We start from the raw sequence: 21,369 nt of genomic DNA, 5'->3' as shown, positions 1-21,369 counted from the left end.
AATCGCATCTCTGTAGGAGCAGTCTGATGCTGCGGTGTGGGGTTCTCCCTGCTTCCTCGCTTCCAGGCCATGGACTTTGGGCAAAATTAGACCAGGGAACCCCTTCTAGACACATTACTGCCATCTGCTGGGAAGTTGCTATGATATACAGATCTAATGTATATTGTAAAAAATGTACAAATCAGTGTAGGGTGTGAAGGGCACCCCTCAACGGTGCCACTATTGTGCAGTACGCAACCCGCACAGCTGCTCTGGTGGCCCTGCAGGCCTGGCTCTTTGGCCCTGGTGGGAATTCTGTGAGAGACTTTAGTTCCCTTTAATAAACGCCTTTGCTCCTCTAGCTGCTTAGAGTGGGTTCTGGTGTTTGACGAAACTCCGACTGATACAAACGGGGACATGTATTTATGGTGTGTGCTTCCTGGGGCTAAATCCCACTGATCAATGGACTCCAAATCCGCCGAAAAGGCACTACGTTACTCGGAGGGTTTGTGCTTAATTGGTTAATTTTTAGAGGAACACCAGAAAGGGGTCTGATTCACTCTCTCTTCCTTCCTTATTCCAGAAAATGATTTGTTTATTCATTTGCTTCTGTTGTCAGGGCCAGAGTTCATGGCTCAATAGGGGAACCACGGGGATGAAAGTGAGAGTGTGCGTTATAAATATTCCAGCAGGGAGACCCGTGGGGAAGATGGCTTTGCCGGGTCTTGTCCATGCACTGCCATGTCTCCTATTGTTACAAGGAGGATGACATCAGCCTGTGTATCATTTGTCTGATGATTGTGTGTGTGCATGTCTGGCTGCAGGTAAAGTGATCAGTTTTCAGGTTTTCCAGGGTTGTCCGATTTGAGATGTCTTGTCCTTATTTGTGAGGCCATTTCTGGACCCGTATTTTTTTGGCTTAGGCCATGTGGGTGCTACCGACCAAGGTCACGGCGCCTCTGCCCAGGATGTAGCGAGGAGGGAAAATGAGTGGGGCCTCCCCAGGGAATCCTCTCCCCATCAATTCCTGGAAATGCATGTTTGACTCAGTCTTCGGCACTGCAAACCTGAAGGGAGGGAAGGAGGCTATAGGCCTCCTGCATCTGGGATCGGAGGGGCGGGGCAAGGGAGGGAGGTGAGGGAGCAGGAGGCCCAGGCTGGCTGGTAACTGCCCCCTGGTCTGATTTCAAGGCCAGCTGTCCAAATTAGCCACCCGATTTGCTCCTGAGGCCTGACATCGCTTGGCTCAGGGTGTTTCTTTCCAGCCCGGAGGAGGCACAGGGGCTGCTGAGGTCAGGAGAGGGAGCCCGTGAGTCGCGTGCACCCTGGGTGGCTCTGGTCAGCGTTGGAACAGAGGGGAGGGCAGAGAGGGGAGGGAACCTACATCCTGAAGGGCGGCTGGGATAGGAAGGGGCACCCGGAGGAGAGAGGCGTGCACTGGGGGGTTGGGAGGTGGGCCCGCTGGATAGTAACATGCTTGACTTCAGAATCTGTCCCAGGTCCCTGGAGGGCCTCTGCATGCAGGTTGCTTTTCCCTCCTGCAGGGCCTCCTCCCTGGCTGCTCCTGGGAAGGACAGACTCTGCAGAGGAGGGGCCTGTGGCAGACAAGGCCTCCCTGCCCCGCCCTCTCTCTTTCCCTTAGAAGCCCCAACTCCCCCAGCTTTCAGAAGGAAGAGTGCACACGGTGGGGGGTGGAGGGGGGGGGACACCCAGTGGTGCTGCTTCTGGAAATATGCACCACAGTAGCTCAGAGCACCTCCGGGAGGAAGAGCTGGCAGGGTCCCAGGAGAGAAGGAACATGTGGGAGAAAATGCTTGCCGGGATGCGGCCCTGCAGGTGGGCACCTTCCAAGGCCCTGCCCGCTTCTCTGAAAGGGCAAGCCCTGGCCAGAGCCAGAACGTGAGGCCGCAGAGGACTTTTACCCCACGCAAAGGTTCCTCAGGGCTCTGCCGTCCCCCAGTGGGCTGGTTCCTCTGCTGAGGGGTGTTTGGGGAGAGAACTTGGAGAAACGCTGATGTACTCAACCTCCTTTTTATTAGAGGAGAGGGGAGTCACAACCAGAGGAGAGAAGTAATTAACCTGAGGATGCCCAGCTCAGAGGAGTCTGGATTTGAAGCCCAGGCTTGTCCTTTCTCTGTACCGAGAAGCGTTGCGCTAGGTTTATAGGAGCGCTTACTATGGCAAGCAAGGGGAGTGGCACAGAAAAGGGGCTCTGGGCTGGCTTTGGTTATCCGGAAAACGTAGTTCAAAGGACAGTTTCATTCAGAATCTGTGCTCTGGGTTCTGAGCAGAGCTGACCCCATTCGAGGGCAGAGTGTGTTTCCTTACCTCTTTCTGGATCCAGCAGTCCCTCTTCGGGGGAGAAGGCTCAGGTGAGAAGAGAAGTCCAACTCCAGTGCCAGGGAACGCGAGGAAGGAGGCCCAGGTAGCAGGGCCGCCCGCAGACCCCCTGGACGCCACACCAGGGAGCCAGTAGGACTGGTTGCATTAAAACGGTCAGCAACACTCCGATGTTCTTTTGCTTACACACCGCAGGCTGTATCTGCACATGCATGTGTATATGCTTACACACACACACACACACACACACGCACACACACCTCTCACACTCAGGCTCCCAGATGTCCAAAAGCTTATGATCAAACAGTGGCTCGCAAAGCTGAAATGCAGGAGACCATTAAAGAACGGAGTGCTGGCCTCCCCATCAGTCAACCACCCACTGGCAACCAACATGAGAAAGGGCAGGGGGCGTCCAGGTTAACCAGGGCATTGAGCAGGGGTAGCTTTCTTTCCCTCAAAACACTGTCCTCCAAATGATTAAATAAGGGCCAAGGGTTGTGCTGTGTTGGAAAGGTGTCTTTGACATTATTGCAAGTTTATGACACCCAATCGTCAAAACCTTAAGCCACGAACGTCTACAGATTGGCTTGTTGCTGCCACCTCTCAATATAATTTAATCAAGTCAAGGAATACTGTTTAATAAATAGGCCAGAAAAGTAGCTGAGAGTTTTCTCGGCGGGATGCGGCGTGCGACCAACGTTACGGAAGATTGTCCCTTGAATCACTAAGGCAAACTTTGTTGAGAGTCATTTTACATAAAGCAATCACATAAAAAAAAAGAGTTATAAATAGAAAAAATCCCAAAGTTCTCCCACAGACAGAGAGGGAAATCGGAACATCCAAAAATAAAAAAATAGAAGGGAAACCAAACCAAACAACCCCCTGCCCCACAACCCATTCGCTTCAGGTTCTCCTTGAACGTACAGTACTCAGCATCTTTGGATGTTTTACAATGTACAGCTCCAGACTGCAGCCGAGAGAAAACAAAGAGAACTAACCAGTCATCTGAAAAAACGGAGTTTATAAGAAGGCGTTACCTTTACAAATAAAAACAAAAGCCCGATACCACTGGATTCCAATTAGTTCATTTCCCTTGTTTTCTTTTAAAGTTTGGGTCAGCCCCAATCCCCTGGCTTGTGGGGGGACATGGCATGTCAGCAAGTGTCAGGAAAGGAGACAGAAATCTAAGAGGTGGCTGCCCAAGCAGTGGCTGTGAAGATAAGAGGGTGTCCAAAGCAATCAATCCCCTCTGGGCATAATGGCATCTGAGGGCGTCTGGTGTGGCGTCAGGGGTCTCTTCTGGGGAGCTGGGGGCGTGACAGAGTCCGTGGTCTTCTCTGGCCTTTTTGTTCGTTGTGTTTGCAGGAAGAAGCCAAGGCGAGAAGAAGAGTAAGGTCTCGGGGCCCACAGCTCCCGGGGTGGGAGCATCAGCCTGTGTGGATGAATGCTCCTCCTTTCCTGGCTACTGGGAAGCAAAAGCAAACTCAGCAAGGAAAGGGAGGGAAGGCAGGAGAGGGGAGAGAGCAGGAAGGCACTGGGCCAGCAGAGCTGTCTTCCTTCTCAGGACCTGCTACAAACTCGAGAACCAGGGAGAGTGTGTGGACAGCCCACCTCACAGAGCCCGTCAGACCCATGTTGGAGCCTAGGCTCAGCCTCCCTGCCCTGAGGGGAGCCACACCCCAGCTTCATCCCTGGAGGGAAGGGTCGAGGGTGTTCAAATGCAGCCAAGGGAAACCCACAACTTGAAAAGCAAACAGATAAACCGGGGGAACCAGGAGTTTGGTCTATTTCCGGGGATCAAAGTAGAGGCAGGCAGTTGACCGGTGTTAAGACGGGGTCCCCATCCCTTCTGTGTTGACCTCAGGACTCCCTACAGCAAGCATGTCAAACTCAAAGGCGAACACAGGCCAAATAAAGAGGCATGTGGCCCTCAGGCTGCGAGTTTGACATGCTTGCCCTGCAGCTTTGGAGGTGGTGCGTGGAGGTGGGGTAGATGCTAACGTCATCGCAGGCATGCACAGCAGGCTGCCCAGAGAACAGAGGGGAATGTGTGGTCTTCCCCAAAGCTGCCTGTGGCCTGTGGCCAATCCCCACCCAGCCCTCTCCCTGTCACCGGTCCTAGTTTGGCCACACGTCTCACCTGTGCGAATACAGAGGTGGATGTGATAAAACTAACTCCCATATTCCAGCCATTTTCACCCGCTGCTGGAGGAACAGGCATGTGCAAGTGGGTGGGTGGTGGGAGAGGAAAAACTAAATCACCAGCCCCCCTTCATAGGAGTGTGAAACTGGGGTACAGAAAGCTGACCCGTTCGAGGTCACAGGACGGTGAGGAAAAAATGGGCTCGGACTCCAGGAGACTCGCTCCGGACTCCAGGAGGCCTCCCTGCCAACAGGACCCACCAGAGCAGTGTCCACAGGGACTCTGCCTTAGGCTGTGGGGCTCAGCCAGGGGTGTGCCCAGGCCCCTCCCCTCATCTGCTGCATCTGGTTTGCCTCTGGCCCAGCCTCCTCCCTGCAGGCACAGCTGGGAGTGCTTGGGGCACCCAGCGTGGGGCCTCCTCTGAGGCTGGGACCCTGTGAGTCCCCTATGAGAGCCAGACAGTCAGGGAGAGGCTGGCCCCGCTGAGGGGAGATGCCCATCTCAGACAGAAGCAAAAGGGAGGCAGCTGCCGCAGGAGGCCCGGGAAATACCATTGCTGCTGACAGATATTTCATCTCTTTCTTTGTGATTTTGGAATAAGTTCCGATCCGCTGGATGGGGCAGGTGGGCCCGCTGGGAGAGAGGCCGGCGCAGCTGGGCCGGGGCAGACAGGACCAGCCTAGTTGTTGGCTTCAGACATGGAGGCCACGTGATTGAGGCCGGCGAGCGCGGGGAGGCCAGCCAGGCCCGCGGCCCACGGGTCAGGCAGCGGGAAGTAGGGCCTGGAGGCGGCCACGTTCTCGGCCAGCGCGAAGGCCAGGAGGCCGCCTGCGTTCCTCTCGGCCTCCAGCTGGGCGCGCCCGAACAGCTTCATCTGCGTCTCCTCGAACTGCCGCTCGAGCTCCTGCAGGCTCAGCGCGCCCTTGGGCGCCGCCAGGAAGTGCTTGGCGGGGCTGGGGCCCGGCAGGCACATGGCGGCCCCGCCCAGGTGGGCGCCCACCTCGCCCAGCGCCGGGGGCATCACGAAGGCCGCCTTCTCCGGGGCCGGGCCCCCGGGCCCGAAGAGCAGGCTGGCGGCCCTCCAGGCGGCGGGCTTGCGGCCCCGCCGCGGCCGTGCCATGCGGCAGCTCTGGCGCTTGATGTGGCGGTGCAGGTGGTCGGAGCGCGTGAAGCTCTTGTAGCAGAACTCGCACTGGTAGGGCCGCACGCCCGTGTGGATGCGCATGTGATTCTTGAGGTCGTAGTTGTGCACGAACTTGGCGTTGCAGTGGATGCACAGGTAGGGCCGCTCCCCCGTGTGCTTCCGCATGTGGATCTTCAGCTTGTCCTGCCTGCAATGCAGAGCCGGGAGTCAGTTCCTGCCCGGAACGCCGGGAGTCAGTCCTAACCCTCTGCCCCCTGCCCCCTGCCTCCAGAACAGGCTATGCTGCCCTGGTCTCAAACCCCAGGAATGGCACCAGTGCCCCACCCCAACAGGTGTGGCTGTCACCTGGCTCAGCCGGCGGGAGAAAGAGGGGGTCCTGAAAGACCTCCCCAACTCAGAACCCCTTCTGCTGCTGAGCTCTGAGCAGTGAAGCTCCCAGTCCGCCAGAGCCGGCCCACAGGCTGGACAAAGGCCTGCTGGCGACACACATCCCCACAAGTCGGCAGTCTGTCCTTAGTCCCCTGGAGGGACAGTGACCTCTGAAACGGGGTTGCACCTGAATCTCCTGCCCACTTCCCTCCAGTTTGTCATGTGCTTTGGCCCAGAGCCCCAGGGCCCATCCCAGCCGGGCTGTGGGGCTCCGTCTGTCCTCAGGGCTAACCTGGGAGGCTATAGCAGCCGGCACACCTCATTCAAGTCTCCTGCATGGTGTTTTCTTATCCCAAGCCTGGGCTCTGCTCTTTGTCTGCAGACAATTCCAGGGTTTACAAAAGAGCCAGGTGCAACAAGAATGCGGCCTAATCCATGGCAAAGCTCCTGAGGGTGTAAGTGGGATTATTCAGAGGTAAGGAATGGTGTTGGGTGGGGCTCGCACTGGGGGTTGGGAGCCCCTGCTCCAGCTGCAGACCTACCACTGACATGCTGGGGGACCTTGGGCAAGTTACCTAACCTCTCTGCACAGAGCCGAACCTCCGCCCAGGCGTCAATTCCTACTGTCCAGGGCTGACGAAGAGAATGCGGGTTTGTGTTGTACTACATTCAGTACACCTCCTGGTGGTCTTGAGAGGAAAGCTGACATCCTAGGGTTTTTCCCTCAAGACTGAGCCTGCATGAACCAGCTCAAGGAGTGGTTCAGCCTGGCTGTGGTGGAGTCAGCTGGGCTGCAAGGACTCCTCTCACGATCATTCGGAAGCCTTTCCTGGTCAGACCCGCAGGCCGGGCAGCTCTGTGTCCAGTCGGCCACCTCCACCCTGCAGGCCTGGCTTGGGTGGAACATCTGCCTGTAATTTTTGGCTGGGCTTTGACGTCAGAGCAGATGTGGAGCTCAGGTGTCCACCCTAAAATGGCCAGATTTAAATAAACCGCCTTTAACACAACCCCAGGACAGCAGGAGCAGAGGGCCTGGTCTCCTGGGGTCCCCTGGCCACTAGAGGTCTCACTGGCTTTCATTTTCCGACTGGTTCCTCAGGGGCCAGGCAGGAGGCTCTTGTGTACACTGGCAGGGACCAGGGAAGGGGACCAGACCTGCCCTTTCCCCCTGTGCTCACAGGAAGGCTGGAGGAATGGACGTGGGTGTGGGGAGTGGGATGGGCAGAGAGGAGGAAGTGGGCTGGCTGGTGTCCTCCACACACCAGCCCCTCCTCTCTTCCACATCCCCTGTCCCTCCCACAACCATCAGCTGCCCCCAGGCTGCGTAGTTCCCTGATGTGACATCCCATGCCCCTCCCCCCAGCATGCTGTAACCCTCGTTTCCCCCAGATGATTGGATGTTTGAGCAGTAAGAAGCCTTAGAGAGCATCTGAGCCAGCAGGCCTCAAACTTGATATTGTATCAGAACCATTACCAGGGCTCGATGAAACGGTGCTGGGCCCCACTCCCAGAAGTCTGATTCAGTGGGTCTGGGATGGAGAGGGCAGAGAATTTGCATGTCTAACAAGCTGACCGATGCCGCCGCCACTGCTGAAGCTAGTGAGCCCATGGACCACTCTAAGAACCAAGGGTCTAGGCTCATTCTTCACTCTGCAGGTGGGCAAACTGAGGCCCTAGGAGGGGGAGTCACCGAGGTCATCCAGAGGTGAATGGCAGAGCTGGGACGAGAATCAGGCCTGTTGGCTCCCAGCCCAGGCCTCTTTCCTCACCACTGTAGGAAGTACAGTGGGGTGCACAGTGCACTTGAACCCTGAGAGCAAAGCTGCACAGTCCTGAGGGACATGTCTTGGGACCCCACCCATTCACCCAGGCCCTGATGGAAACTGGCGTTAGGTGGTCAGCTAGGCTCACCCACTGGCTGTCTGACTCCTGAACTCACCAGGCGGAGGACTCAGCTTAGAGCAGTGGTTCTCAACCTTCTGGCCCTTTGAATACAGTTCCTCATGTTGTGACCCAACCATAACATTATTTTCGTTGCTACTTCATAACTGTAATGTTGCTACTGTTATGAATCGTCATGTAAATATCTGATATGCAGGATGGTCTTAGGCGACCCCTGTGAAAGAGTCGTTCAACCGCCAAAAGGGTCGCGACCCACAGGTTGAGAACCGCTGGCTTAGAGTTATCAGGGGCTTTAAATATAGCACCTCATTTAAGCCTCACCACAACCTTATAAGGTAGATTTCTTTTCAAAAATCACTATTACACATAATTTGTAGTAATGGCCTGAGGGCTCACCCTCAAATAATGGACAATGCAAAGGGTAAATCTCCTAATAGCAAGGGCCTACTGTACATAACCACAGCTTCTCCCAGGCTTTTCATTTGGGCATCTAAAATAAATCACATTTCAATGGCGATTGGCTCAAATGTGGGAGAAGTACCAAGAAGGTGATTATATCTTCCTTTCATAGAGCACCTGCTATGGGCAGGTGAATATACCATTTCAGTGACCCGGGAAAACTGTTATTCAGAGGCAAGTTATGGTGTAGGGGTGGGTTCCCTATTTGGAGTCTTGGAGCCCCTGCTGTAGCAGCAGACCCACCACTAACTTGCCGGGTCACCTTTAGGCAAGTTATTTAACCCTCTGTACAGAGCTGAACCGAGGGCCAGACAGTAATTCTATTGTTCGGGGCTAATGAGGAAATCTAGGTTTATGTGAGTTCGATTCAACACACCTGGAGTAATTTCTTCACTTAGAGGAAGAGTCGGGGCTCAGAGAAGTCAAGCAGCTTTCCCAAAGGTATCCAGCCGGTGATGGGCAAAGGGAGCTGGGAGCTACTTGGGGTGTGGTTTGTTTGCAAGCTGTTCTGAGGTTGAAAACAGGTGGATTTTCAAACTGGGACTTTCAGCCCAAGGCCTATAAGGGCTGCCCCAGAAAGTAAAGACCAGAACAGTCAAGATGAGGCATCTGCTGCCAGCTTTCTGCCTCTGGGCCCAGGAGATTGGGACATGCTGCGGTAGGAACCCAGCCCTGGGCAGGGAGCTGGCCTAATGGAGGCCTTTCGTGGGAGCAGGGCGGGGTGGTGAGTAGAGTGGGCAAAGCTCATGATAAGTTAGTCCTGGAAAAAAAACTTAGAGATCATCTGGTTTGCTAAGAGCCTGTTAACAGGTCTGAGTCAGGGGGCCCAGTGACCTGTGTTATGAGCAGTACATTTCTCGGGACCTTGAAACTACTGATCTAATGCAGTTCCCTCACCTTCAAGATGAGAAAACCACAGACCAGAGAGGGGAGGGCTTCTAAGATCACACGGCCTCCTTATTCTGGAATGACCTTTTCACCAGACTGTACTGAACGTGCGCCTGGGAAATGGACGTGGGGTGGAGAGTGGGATGTGTGTGCACATTGGCAAGGCTGGGCCTGGCATACTCCCAGAGCCACAGCAGGCCCCTGGCTGGCGTGGGCCCCCCATTTCCTGACCTCTAAAATTTGGGCTGGGCTGTACCATTTTGACCTCTGGTGTTCTGTGCTTGCGTCTGAGTAAAGGGGTATAACCGAATTTCTTTCTTGTGAGTTGGCTTCATATTTGTAGCATGGCTCTTCTACGCCTGCTTCTTCTCGGATCTAAGCTGCCCGCGGAGACAGCATGAGTGTCGTTGGAAAGTGTTCTAGCCTGGACCTCAGGAGCTGAGCTCTTGGTCACCCCCCGCCAGGACTGCAGGCCTGTGGTCCTGCTTAATACCTCTCAAGGCCTCCTCCGTCCAGTGGCCTAGGTGCTAACTCACCGTTAGCATAGCTTTCCAGGCCTGTACAAGCTCAGCCCTTCCAATCACTTACAAGATCACTAAGTTCTGAGGACTCCCGTTGACCAGTTAGCAAGAATGTAGTGTGAACTTCAGAGTTGCTAAGAGAGTAGATCTTAACTGTTCCACCACACCCACACTAGAAAGGTGACGATGTGAGGTGATGAGTGTTAACTAACCTTATTGTGGGAATCATTTCGCAATAATACACATATCAAATCATCACAGTGTATACTTTGAACATATACAATGACATATGTCAATTATATCTCAGGAAAGCTAAGAAAAGATCACCCCACCTACTTTGCCAGCCCCGCCCCTCCCCGTACATAGTACTGCACCCACACACCACGGACATGCGGCTCCCCTTGCAGGCCACATGCCAGTCAACGCTGCATCTTTGAACTCCTGCTGGCATGAGTTGGACTTCCAGTCCCCCCTCCCATGAGGAAATGAAGGCAAACTGGATTAGATCAGAATTTTCAAAGTCCTGCGAAATGTACTGCACATAACACAGGTCACTGGGCCCCCTGACTCAGACTACCAATCAGACATGTTAACAGGCTCTTGATAAACCAGATGATCTCTACGTTTTTCCCAGGACTAACTTCCCATGAGCTCTGACCACTCTACTCACCGCTCTGCCCTGCTCCCATGAAAAGCCTCCATCAGTCCCGTGTCTGTCCATAGCTTTCCTGATCGTGGGCAATATGTAAATGAAGTCATAAAACTGGGAGCCACCTTAGGGAGCACCTGCTCCTACCCCCTCATGTTACACATGGGGAAACTGAGGCCCAGAGTGGGGAGCAGACTTGGCCAAAGTCACACAGCTAGTTAGAGGCAGAACCAGACCCCGGACCTGGGTTCCTGACGGTCGCCTAGTGCTCTCTCCGAGGTGCCACACAGTCACTGAGAGATGCTAGCTCTCCAGCCACTCACTCAGCTGCTCATCTGTGTGCCAGTGCCAGGTGCTGCTCTCTCGGCCCTCACCTAGCACGAGGCGCAGATGGTACTGGCCCCTGCTTTGATAGGGACCTGTCAGACGCTCTTGTAGTCTGCTCAGTGCACGACACTGAATGGAGTGGACGCTCCTGGAGCATTTGTTGACTGACTAATGACCTGCTGGTGCAGGGCCAGTTTTCAGAACCCGAAACTCCAGCATGGTTCTTTCTCATCCTGATCCCCTTGTCTGCCATCCCCTCCCTGTACCCTGCACCAGGGACCAGCCAGGTCACGTGCACCCAAACCATGATCTGCACCTCCTTTCAGCTGGGAGAACTCAGCATCAAGAAAGATGTGCCTGCACTCGTGAGCACCCCAAGGGAAAATAAGGGACCACAGGTCTCGCCCAGGACCTCAGCCTCCACGAAGGCCCCTGTCAGGCTAATGCTTTCCCAGCACCATCCTCTCAGACTTCATGGTAACCTGATGGTCAGAGACCAACTCTTCCTTCTGCCACTGCTAATGACATTACATTATCTTAATAAGGTCCCCAGAGCTGCCAGGACTGAGAAAGCTAAAAGGAAAATACAGAATGAAAAAGAAGCCATGCTTCTGGCCTTTTTCAGAGAGCAGACAGTTTTTTTGGCTCACCCTGGAGGCAGGGGTTGAAAACTAGAAGTTGCAACCTTTAGGGGCTGCTGGGTGGGGATCCAGTGGAAACTGGGGAGACCATGGCTCACCAGAGAGTGACTTTTCAGGGCTCAAAGGTTGTCCATCTTTTCCCAAGGACAGGATGGGGCTTCTGTTGCTCAGGGGCCGGCCCTTTCGCAAATCCTGCAGTTTCATGCCTTTATTACCTGCCCGGCCGGACGTGGCTGGAGCACCTCTGATAGCTGGGCTGCAGGGGCTGCAGGAGGGAAGGCTGCCCAGCCATGCTCTCTAGGTGCTCCCCTCACAGGCTGCCTGCACCCAAGGACCAAGGTGACGGACATTAGGGAAAATTAAGGGTCTTCTGAGGCCTTCACAGCCCAGGGGCAGGCCCTGTTGGCAGTGATGAGGGCTGCAGCGTGACAACGAGGGGGACAATCTGTGGTCTGGGTGGCAGGGAAAATGCCCACCGAGGCAGCAGCATCCCTCTGCATGCAGAGAGACAACGCCTCTCATCTTCCCGGCTCATTTGTTCCCTTTTCTTCAAGGCCCGTGCTAGGGGCCAGGTCTGGCAGAACCCTGTGGTCCTGACCTTCGGCCCTGCTTCCAGACTTTCTGGGAATAGCGGGACTCCTGATGAAGAAGACCTGGGGGAGCCTTGATCCAGACTTCTCTCTCCCAAGGTGGAGCCAATGGGATCGGTTGTGGTAGAAGCCATCTCTCTCTTTAAAAAAATTTTTTTAAAAATTGATTTCAGAGAAAGAAAGACAGATAGAAACATCAGTGGGAGAATCATTGATCAGCTGCCTTCTGCACACCCCCCACTGGGGATCGAGCCTGAGGCTTGTCCCCTGACCAGGAATCGAACTGCGACCTCCTGGTTCATGGTTCAACGCTCAACCACTGAGCCACACCAGCCTGGTGAAGCCATCTCTTTTTAAGGAAGAAAATGGTGACATTGGACAACTCCTGGAGAGTGTAAACACAGACTCGGGCAAGGCAGAGGGACTCATAGCGGTGACCAGAGCTGAGTGGGGTCAGCAAGGGGCCACAGAAGCACAGTCTGGTTGGTCTTTGAGTCCCTGCTCAGGGCTCCAGGGGTGTCTCATCTATGGAGCAACCAGTGGTGGGACAACTGGTGGGACTGGCTGAAATCTGGAGCTGATTCAGAGGTGAGGGCTCCGACTCCAAGGAATAGACAGCAATGGCGGTCCCTGTTCTTGGAGAAGCGTACCATGGAAGGTGCAGGCAGCCTTTAGGGACAGAAGCATGGGAGGACCCCAGGCCCCTCCACCCTGTTGTGGCTGCTGAAGTCATGAGGAATGACATCCTCATGGGGTGTGGACATTCTGGGCATTGGCATCTGAGGCCATATCTTGGAGCCTGTGACACAGGGTCACCTTGCAGGGGGAGGGTAGGCCCTCTCCAACATCTCCCAAGAGGGATGGATGGGTCAGCATTTAGGAGAAAGGAAAGAGGCCTGGCCAGCAAGCAGAAGCTCAGTTGAGATTCAGAAAGGGAAACTGTCCAAGAGGAGGATTGAAGGCAGCAGGTCTGGCTCCCTCGGCCTCTGGGGGCCCAGTCCCAGGGAGTGGCTTGGCCTTTCCAGGGAGCCTGGGAATTCTGAGTTCAAGAGGCAGCAGCTGTTGCTTTAAATGGCTGCTGAAGAGCCCCCAGCGGGGGAAGGGGAAGAGGTGTTACCAAAGGTGGCTACAGGAAGTTAGCCACAAGGAAGGTCCCTAGAGTAGGGCTGCAGGGGGATTTGGCTGCAGACAGTTACAGGAAGCCTCGATCTGGGCAGGCCAGCGTTGGCATTCTCCACAGACCAAAAAGGATCCGTGCAGGGCAGTTCTAGGGAGGTGGCAGGAGGGAAGCAAGGAACCAGTGACTGTGAAGAATGTGCCAGGGAGGGGGTCGGAGGTGTTCCACAGGGACAGCACAGCCCACAGGGACAAGTACAGTTCCTTTTCCGAAGGAGCCAGGAAAACTCGCTCCAGCCTCCCAGGAAGGCGGGCGGGCCAGAGCTTTTCTGATCTTTCTCAGGCCTGTCAGAGCCCAGTGGGAACCCTGAGGGGGAGGTGCTGACGGAGGCTGGAATGTCACTGAGGAGGGGAGGGCAGGGCAGATGGCTGGATGGCCAGGAGGGCACAGGCCATCTGACCTGGAGGGTGGGGAGGCTGCAGGCAGAGGCCACCCTAAGTGATCACCAGGAATGTGCTGGGAGGAAGGGTTCTGGAATGCAGACCTCCTGTGCAACCCAGCATCGCTGCCCAATGGGAGGCCTACTCAGAGAACCTTCTAGGGTCAGGAGGGAGAGGAGTCTGTCCGCCCACGTTTAAAACTTTCCCGAGGGAAGGCAGGGCCCAGACTGGTGTGGTCCTCACAGACGCTGCAGGTGGGAAAGGCCTGGAGGGGAGGAACAGGGAGGGAATTAAGGTGGAGACTTGGGGGGTTGGGCAGGGTCATGGTGCTGTGCCCTGAGACATGCATCCTGTTGAAGCTGTGGACCTGAGTCCTCCTGCCAGGAGAGGTCTCAGTGGCAGCCATCAGCACAGGGAACAGACGTGAAAGTTCGGAGCTAGACCCTGGGTGGCAGGAGGGGAAGCTCCGGGCCACTGCAGGGCTGCCTGTCTTGGATCTGGCCTGGGAAGAGTGGCAACGCTCTGAAGTCACTCCCTGGGGCTGGGCTGGGAAGTCACCGGCAGGAGATGAGTGAGCTGTGCTGGCCCCCTATGATGTTCTGGTTGGTCTCCCGTCTGCTCTCCTGGGCTTCTGTCAGCCTCATTCAGGCGTTCTAGCCAGGCTTGTGGGGCTCAGTGAATTCAGGAGGAGGTGGGGTGGGAGAGGCAAGCATCGCCTAAGGCAGCATTAGAGTGGCAGGGCCAGTAATGAAAGACACCTGAGGGCAGGTGAATCTCGGGGAGGGAATCTGAGGTCCAGGTCCAGATTCTCCCCCCACTGTTAGCACAAAGGGTCTGGGAGAAGTTCTGCTTGGGGATTCCCTCACAGAAGCAGCTGTGCGAGGACCCCAAGACCAGAAGTAGTCACCGAATGAACAAGCCCACTGAGCTATTTTGGCAATGCCAGTGTCACCTGAATATATATTTCTGATGCCCTTCTCCGGTAACCTCTGATAGAGTTCCAGGCCACCCAAAAACGTAGGTCTCGTTACTTCACAGAACTTGTGTTCCCCCGAAAAACATGGCCCTTATTCAATATTTGACATAATTCAAAAAATTTCGCTTTATCCTCAAAGACCAAAGGTTTGGGCCCATTGAAGAAGAGAATCAGAAGAACAAGCCCCCCAGCAATTCCCACGGAGACATTTCCCAGACGCGGGCTGACGGCAGCACCGTTGGCAGACGTATGGGTCTCTCGGGGTGAGCTCATTGACGGACAGTGGCCGTGTGGGCCAAGGACCTCATTGAGAAGGTCAGGGTCACAGGACAGACATCCACCAGATGCTACATCCGACACACTGAAACGACCAGGCCCTGATGCAAGACCGCCACCAGAACCGTCCCTACTGAGGACATGGCTGGGAAGATCAGTCTCACAGCACCAACACAACATACCAGGCCCATCAATACCTAGCAGTGGGCAAATCCGACCCCCACATCCCACCCACCAATTTTGGCTACAAAACTTGAGAGTTCTCTGTAGCCACCCGTCACAGATTTTGCTGTCCTACGAGTAAGTCCCAGCTCTGCCATTTCCTAGCTGCACTATGAGTGGCCAACCAGCCACAGGGGGGGGATGGAGTGCTCATCTGTAAACAAAGGCCATATAGCACCTCCCTGTCTTCAAAGGGCAGGGCTGGGGTGAGAGGATAGAGACTACACTTAGGTCAGCCCTGGCATATTGAACATGCTCCAAATAAAATAGAAGGGCTGCACTCCACTCCTCGGGGGAACTTCAATTGGCTTCTGTGGATCTACACTGGGGAGGGAGGGAGGCCAAGTGAGCAAGGTACTGAGGCTCCTCACTTCTGTCTTACAGCTCTGCTCTGATCTGTTTTATATTTTGCCTTCCACTTAATATTGTAGTTAAGAAAAAAAATATTTTTAAAGAAACTATTTTCCCTTTTAAAAAGAGCTTGAAAATCACTGCACCAAGTAATGCCTAGCACGCCTTCTTGCAATGAATTTGATGTGCATCTAGGATCCAGTGGGACCTCCCCTGAACTGGGTCTCTCTCTCCATCCCTGCCCCACCCCCGCACACCCATCCCCTCTCTGCTGCCATCACTGCAGCCTCCGACCCTCTCCCAGCTGGGACCCCCACCTGGGGGCCGCCATGCGCACCTGGTAAAGCGGACCTCGCAGATGTTGCACATGTATGGCTTCTCCCCGGTGTGGGTCCGCATGTGCCGCGGCAGCTTACCGGCCCCCATGATGACTTTATGGCAGATGGGGCACTGCTGAGAGGCCTTGGGCTTCAGCTTGCGCTCCTCCACCAGGGGCCAGGGTGGAAAGAGCCCCCCCAGGTGGGTGGCACTCAGGAAGTTGAGATAGGCACCATAGTCATTCTCCGCCTTGATGGAGCCCAGCGGCCCCCCGGGAAGGTCCGGGAACATGTCCTTGAAGAAGTCATTCGGGAAGGGTGGGGGCGGGGGTGGGGGCAGCTCCTCCTTCTCCTCTTCCTTGATCTTCCGATTCTTGATGACCAGGTCCAGGGGCCCACTGTCCATGGGCTGCTCGGGCAGCTGGGCAAAGGCACCAAAGTCCCCTGGCCAGAGGTGTGGGAAGAAGTCTGGGGCAAAGGGAGATAAGGAGGGTCTCCTGTCGGGGATGTTGGCTTTGGGGTACAGATTCTCCCTCAGCAGAGATTCAATGGAGAAGTCCCGGATAACGCCCAGATGGCCAGGGCTGCTGGCTTGGAAGGAGTCCGGGAAGTCCCTGGGTGTGTCCGCATAGGCCTTCTCAGTGAGATGGTCCGCCTTGGAAGGGCTCTGGTGGCAGCTGATGTCCTGGGGGTCAGGCAAGTTTTCTTGATCAGCGAAATCCTCCGTATCGTCATCCTCTTCCTCATCCTCTTCCTCCTCTTCCTCCTCCTCATCCTCCTCGTCATCATCATCCTCATCATCGTCGTCGTCCTCCTTGTCGTCCTCCTCCCCGCCGTCCCCGCCAGGCTCCATAATCTCCAGGCACACGTTGACGATGCACTGGATCTCCAGCATCCTGGCGGCGTTGAGGATGTGCTTGACGTTGGAGGCGGTGATGGTGAGCGTGGAGGTGTAGGCGAACTCGAGGATGGCGGCCAGGGCCTCTGGCTGGACAAAGTCGATCTCGTAGACATAGGGCTGGCTGGCTAAGGTGCCGGCTGTGAAGAGCTTTTTGAAGTACTTGCTGCAGGCCGCCAGGACGGAGCGGTGGGTGCGGTACTCCTGCTCCTGCACCACCAGCAGCACGTCGCAGAGCAGGCCATCGTGCCGCTGCTCGTTCAGGCTACACAGAACCTCGCTGCTGTGGTTGGGGAAGGGAATGCCGATGAGCTCGTCAATGCCATTGGCCATGGTCTCAGCCAGAGCCCTGCAGATGGACACAGAGAGGGAGACCGGGTTAGAGGATGCAGTCCCAGGAGGGGACACCCAGCTCTGGGATGCTGGACCAGGGAGGCGAGGCTGGTGGGCATGGTGGTCCAAACCACCCCTGCCTTTGCTTAAGGCTCCCCCTGCCTCCAGCCCTCCTTCTCGGCTTTTCTAAATCCCACCTGCAGTGCAGAGCCCAGCTCATAGGCTGGGGCTTTTCACTGGCCCATGGGGTCTTTGCCCGGAGCCCTCACGGAGTTGACCTCTATGGGGCAGTTGGCGTAGGCTGTTTGGCAAAGGCTTGTAAGCTTCTCGTGGGCATGATTTCACTGAAGTCAAATTTGTTCATATGCAATGGTGAGACACCAGGACGGACAGTCACCTGACATTCAGCTGCTACGTCCACTACTTCCTCACACAGCATCTGCGGGTTGAGGCCAAAGGGGGAATGTTCTCTCATGACGCAATGCTGCTGAGAAAATGCTCTGGTTTATTGCAAAACTCCTCTGACTCCTGTAACAGACTAACATTTGGCTACTGGCTACTGTTATGGGCTGAGTTGTGTCCCCCACCAAATCCATAGGCTGAAGTTATAACCTCCAGTATCTCAGAATGTGACTATGTCTGGAGGTAGGACCTTTGAAGAGGTGATTAAGGTTACAATGAGGTCACCTGAGTGGGCCCTAATCCATTATGACGTGTCCTCATCAAAGGAGATGAGGACACAGACACAGAGGGAAGACCCGGTGAAGACACAGGGAGAAGATGGCCATCTGCAAGCCCAGGAGAGAGGCCTCAGAAGAAACCAACCCTGATGACACCTTGATCTTGAACTTCCAGCCTCCAGAGCAGTGACACAACCGTGAGAAACGTACAGCAAGGTTCACTGAAGAGGAGTGAGCTATCACCACACAGCTGTCAGAATGGCTAAAATAACAGAGTGCTAACACCAAATGCTGGTGAGGGCGTGGAGAAACTGGATCACTCATACATTGCTGGTGAGAGTACGAGTGGTACAGCCATTCTGTGATCAACTCAGCAGTTTCTTTAAAAACTAAATACGTATTGAGGAAATGACACCTTTTTCTCATGAAGCTTCCAAATGGGTAGTAGGGTCCTGACCCTCAGAGGGACCCTCCCCTCTGGAGACTGTTTGTGAATGAAATGCCCCTTGGACTGTTAAGTGAAAAGCTGAAATCAGTAAAATCTCAGGAAATTAGAGCCATTTTCTTGCTTGCCAAAGGCAGTGGTTCTCAACCTCCCTAATGCCGCAACCCTTTTGTATTAAAGGGTTCCTCATGTTGTGGTGACCCCCAATTTCATTGTTACAAATTGAACATAATTAAAGCATAGTGATTAGTCACAGAAACAATAAGTAATTATATATGTGTTTTCCGAAGGTCTTAGGCGACCCCTGTGAAGGGGTCGAAACCCACAGGTTGAGAACTGTTGCTTTAGAGATAAAAATGTTCTTAAATGTTATTTTAGGGGAAATGCCCACAATTCTTTAAGCTTTTCCCCACCTTCTTGCAGAGAGGAATTGAACCTGTTGGGCCATGTGTTGGTGGTCGGTGTCTCAGCCAAGCTCCCTGAGGGATGGAGACTGCTGTCCTTTCGCCTAAATGTCCCATCTCTGTGCTGTAGTAGCCACGTCGGCTGGAGCCTGGGAATCAGGGCCCACGGCTCTGAGATGTTGGGAGGCTGCTCAGCTCTCTGGGCTCCTGTGGCCTCATCTTGTCATGGGTGGTCATGGGAAATCTAATGACCAGTGTGCATGACCATGAGAGGTTAGAAGGGCAAAGTGGACCTGGATGAGGAAAGGGCAACAGGCCGGGGTGACCCTGGACTCCAGGCTGCTCTGCCCAGCAGCCGCTTCTCACAGTGGCCTGGTTGCAGCCTTTGTCCCATCCCTGGAGGAGGGGATGTGGCTGTGTAGCTGGGCTGTTTTTCCAGGCAGGAGGTGAGGGCTGACGCTTGCTGTTTCATTGTCTCTTTGGGAAGACGTGTCCCTGCCCTTCACTCTGGGAGCTTCCCTGATGACCCTAAGATTCCCATGCCCTGGAGGACCCAGACAGCAGTGTCCCAAAGGGGTGGCCATGTCCCACCCCCACCTCCCCTCCTTCCCACCCAGGCCCTCCTTCCTTCCCCTCCCATCGCTTAAGCCAGGGCAGTTCTGTCTCCAAGAATAACATGCTCACGAAAGAGAATCACACACACACACAACACAACAAAACAAAGACTCTCAACAGCCAGGAGAGGCTTAGCCCAAAAGATGGTCTTTGGTACAAAGGGGATAGAAAAAGGTATAAAGACAGATCAGAAACAAAGAAGGAGGAGGGAAAGAGGGGAAGAGATGCTTGGAAATGGAGGAAGGAGATAGGGGAAGAATGAAGGCAGGTGGAACCTTTGCAGGTGTGGTTCCGGCCGTCAGGAGGCCTGCCACAGCCTCCTAGGGCCTCTTGCCCCAGTGGAAGTTTCTAGAGCCCAGAATGTCCAAGTAACCCTGTCTGACAAAGGCAGCACTTCCCATGTCAAGGCTTTGGTTTACTCAGCTGTAAAATGAGAACTTTGTTGGCTTGGGTAACTTCCTTACATTCCCCTCTCTCCCTGCTACGAGAAGGGATCTTGCCCTCAGTTTACCACCTACAGACAGACAGGGTGCTTCTATGAGCAGAACAGAGAAGTGGTGGGGGTGGGGACATTGGAAGGGGCCGGAGGACCTCCCACCACCGAAATGCATTGTAGGAATCTGGCTCCAGAAGTCCTCCACGACCAATTTCTTGAGTGTGACTTGAGTTTTCTTATTTGTGTCCTGTTCTAATAACCAAATGAAGCAAGCTAGGCAGCCAGCATTTATGAGAATAGTCAGTACTAGCTATCGTTTATTGAGCGCCTGCTACATGTCAGGCATCGCACCTCTACTCTTTCCTCAACCAATGGAATACTGAAAGGTACACATTTGTATCGTCATCTCCAGCTTAGGGATAAAGAAAAGGTGTGGAGAGGGTAGGTGGCTTGCCCAGTGCCACAAGGGTCTGAGCCAGGCTTTGAGCCCAGCTGTATTTGGTGCCAAAGTTCATATCCATCTCCTTTTACCACACTGCCCTCTACAGGGCAGGGAGATTTGAACTCTTCCCCCCGCCCCCCAAATGTTGTCTCTTACTTCAGAGATTTGATCAGAGCCAGGGGTGAGGATGAGCTGAGACTCACACGTGCCAGGGGCTTGGGGGTCTCAGTGCTGAGTGTGAATGAGAGGTATGAACGGCACGGCGCTGGACCCCTGTGGGTGGGCTGGGCTTGTCGGAGCTGTGAAGGATAGAGCGGGTTATATTGGGCAGAGGGGGGTGTGCCTCACCTGGATCCTGAGTGGGATTGCACCAGAAGCCGCTCCCAGCCAGCACGTGCTGAGGTTGGCTGATGGTCATCTGACAACCCACGGCCCACGCGGAGGGGTGGAGGGTGAGAGCCCTGCTCTTAGGCCGCCCGTGTCCACATCCGACACCCACACTGAGGCCTCTGGGACGTGGTATTCCCGTCCTTGAGCTCAGTTTCCTCATCTGCACAATGGAGAGGATGATAGTGTCGACCTCTCAGAGTTGCTGTATGGGTCAAATGGGTGAAGGCCTCCTGATGCATAGTAGGTGCGCAGCCAGTGCTAGCAATTCTGAAGTCCAGGGAGTACAAGACTCTTGGCAGTTCCCTTGAGCAGGGCAGCCACACCCCTTGGCCCCGGAATGCCCTGAAGCCTCATCATAGGGGTTTTGGCAGAGGGCGGTGGGGCCCTACTGGGAGCCAATTTGCCTTCCGCATGGTTTTGCAGATCCACCGACTTACCAGTAAGCACCTCACCCAACCAAAGACTGAGAACAGCCCTTACAAGTTCCCAGGCCGCCCTGGCATGTGTGAGTCCTATGTGCTAAGGTTCATTCACATCTCCTAGCTCATGCACTCCTATGGGGCAGGCGAAGCTGGTATCAACTTTATAGTCATTTTACAGATGAGGAAAATGAGGCACAGAGAGGAACCAGTGCTCAAGCGCACATGGGCAATCAGTGTCAGAGGTAGAACTAGAAGCAGGGTGTTTTGATGCCAAGCCTGTGCCCTCAGCCAGGTGCAGGCTTGTCTGGCTAATAGGGGCCCCATGTTGTAGGATTGGTTTTACCAGGAACGTGAAGCACAGGGGCATAGGCAAAGTATATACTTCCACTGCCCTCAGTTTGCCTATCTGGAAAATGGGGAATTCATTGCTTAGATCTCACTTGCTCTGGGCAGGGCCTGTTTCTTATATGCCTGTGTCATTCCCAGGATGCCATTTAGTATGAATATGGTAGAACCTGAATGAATGAGATCAGTTCAAATACAGAGAAGAGATAGCCTGGAAGTCACAAAAGGTGGAGGGGTGGCCCCAGTCCTCCGGCTTGGAACAGAGCCCTGTCATTCATAAGGCACTTACATTCATTCACCTTATCCTT

General features: G+C 54.6%; 1 protein-coding gene across 5 annotated transcripts in view; it reads right to left on the bottom strand.

Moving 5' to 3' along the window:
- Window positions 1-3,320: 3,320 nt before the first annotated feature.
- The window catches only part of ZBTB7C (zinc finger and BTB domain containing 7C), a 288,772-nt gene continuing 270,723 nt past the window's right edge, over window positions 3,321-21,369 (bottom strand). For 4 of the 5 annotated variants that reach the window (XM_036322899.1, XM_036322900.1, XM_036322898.1 and 1 more), the window contains 2 exons: window positions 15,672-16,898; window positions 3,321-5,793 (listed from right to left, as the gene is read on the bottom strand). In XM_036322899.1, coding sequence (XP_036178792.1) covers window positions 5,142-5,793; window positions 15,672-16,882 — 1,863 coding nt within the window. In that variant the 5' untranslated portion in view covers window positions 16,883-16,898 and the 3' untranslated portion in view covers window positions 3,321-5,141. Of the gene's footprint in view, window positions 5,794-15,671; window positions 16,899-20,252; window positions 20,454-21,369 lie in introns of those variants that run through there. The other variant, XM_036322902.1, reaches the window with a different exon arrangement.

Source organism: Myotis myotis, unplaced genomic scaffold, assembly GCF_014108235.1.
Source record: "Myotis myotis isolate mMyoMyo1 unplaced genomic scaffold, mMyoMyo1.p scaffold_m19_p_9, whole genome shotgun sequence".
NCBI classification, from domain to species: Eukaryota; Metazoa; Chordata; class Mammalia; order Chiroptera; family Vespertilionidae; genus Myotis; species Myotis myotis.
The sequence above is the reverse complement of the archived record's forward strand: the minus strand, read 5'-3'. Positions and strand labels throughout refer to the sequence as shown.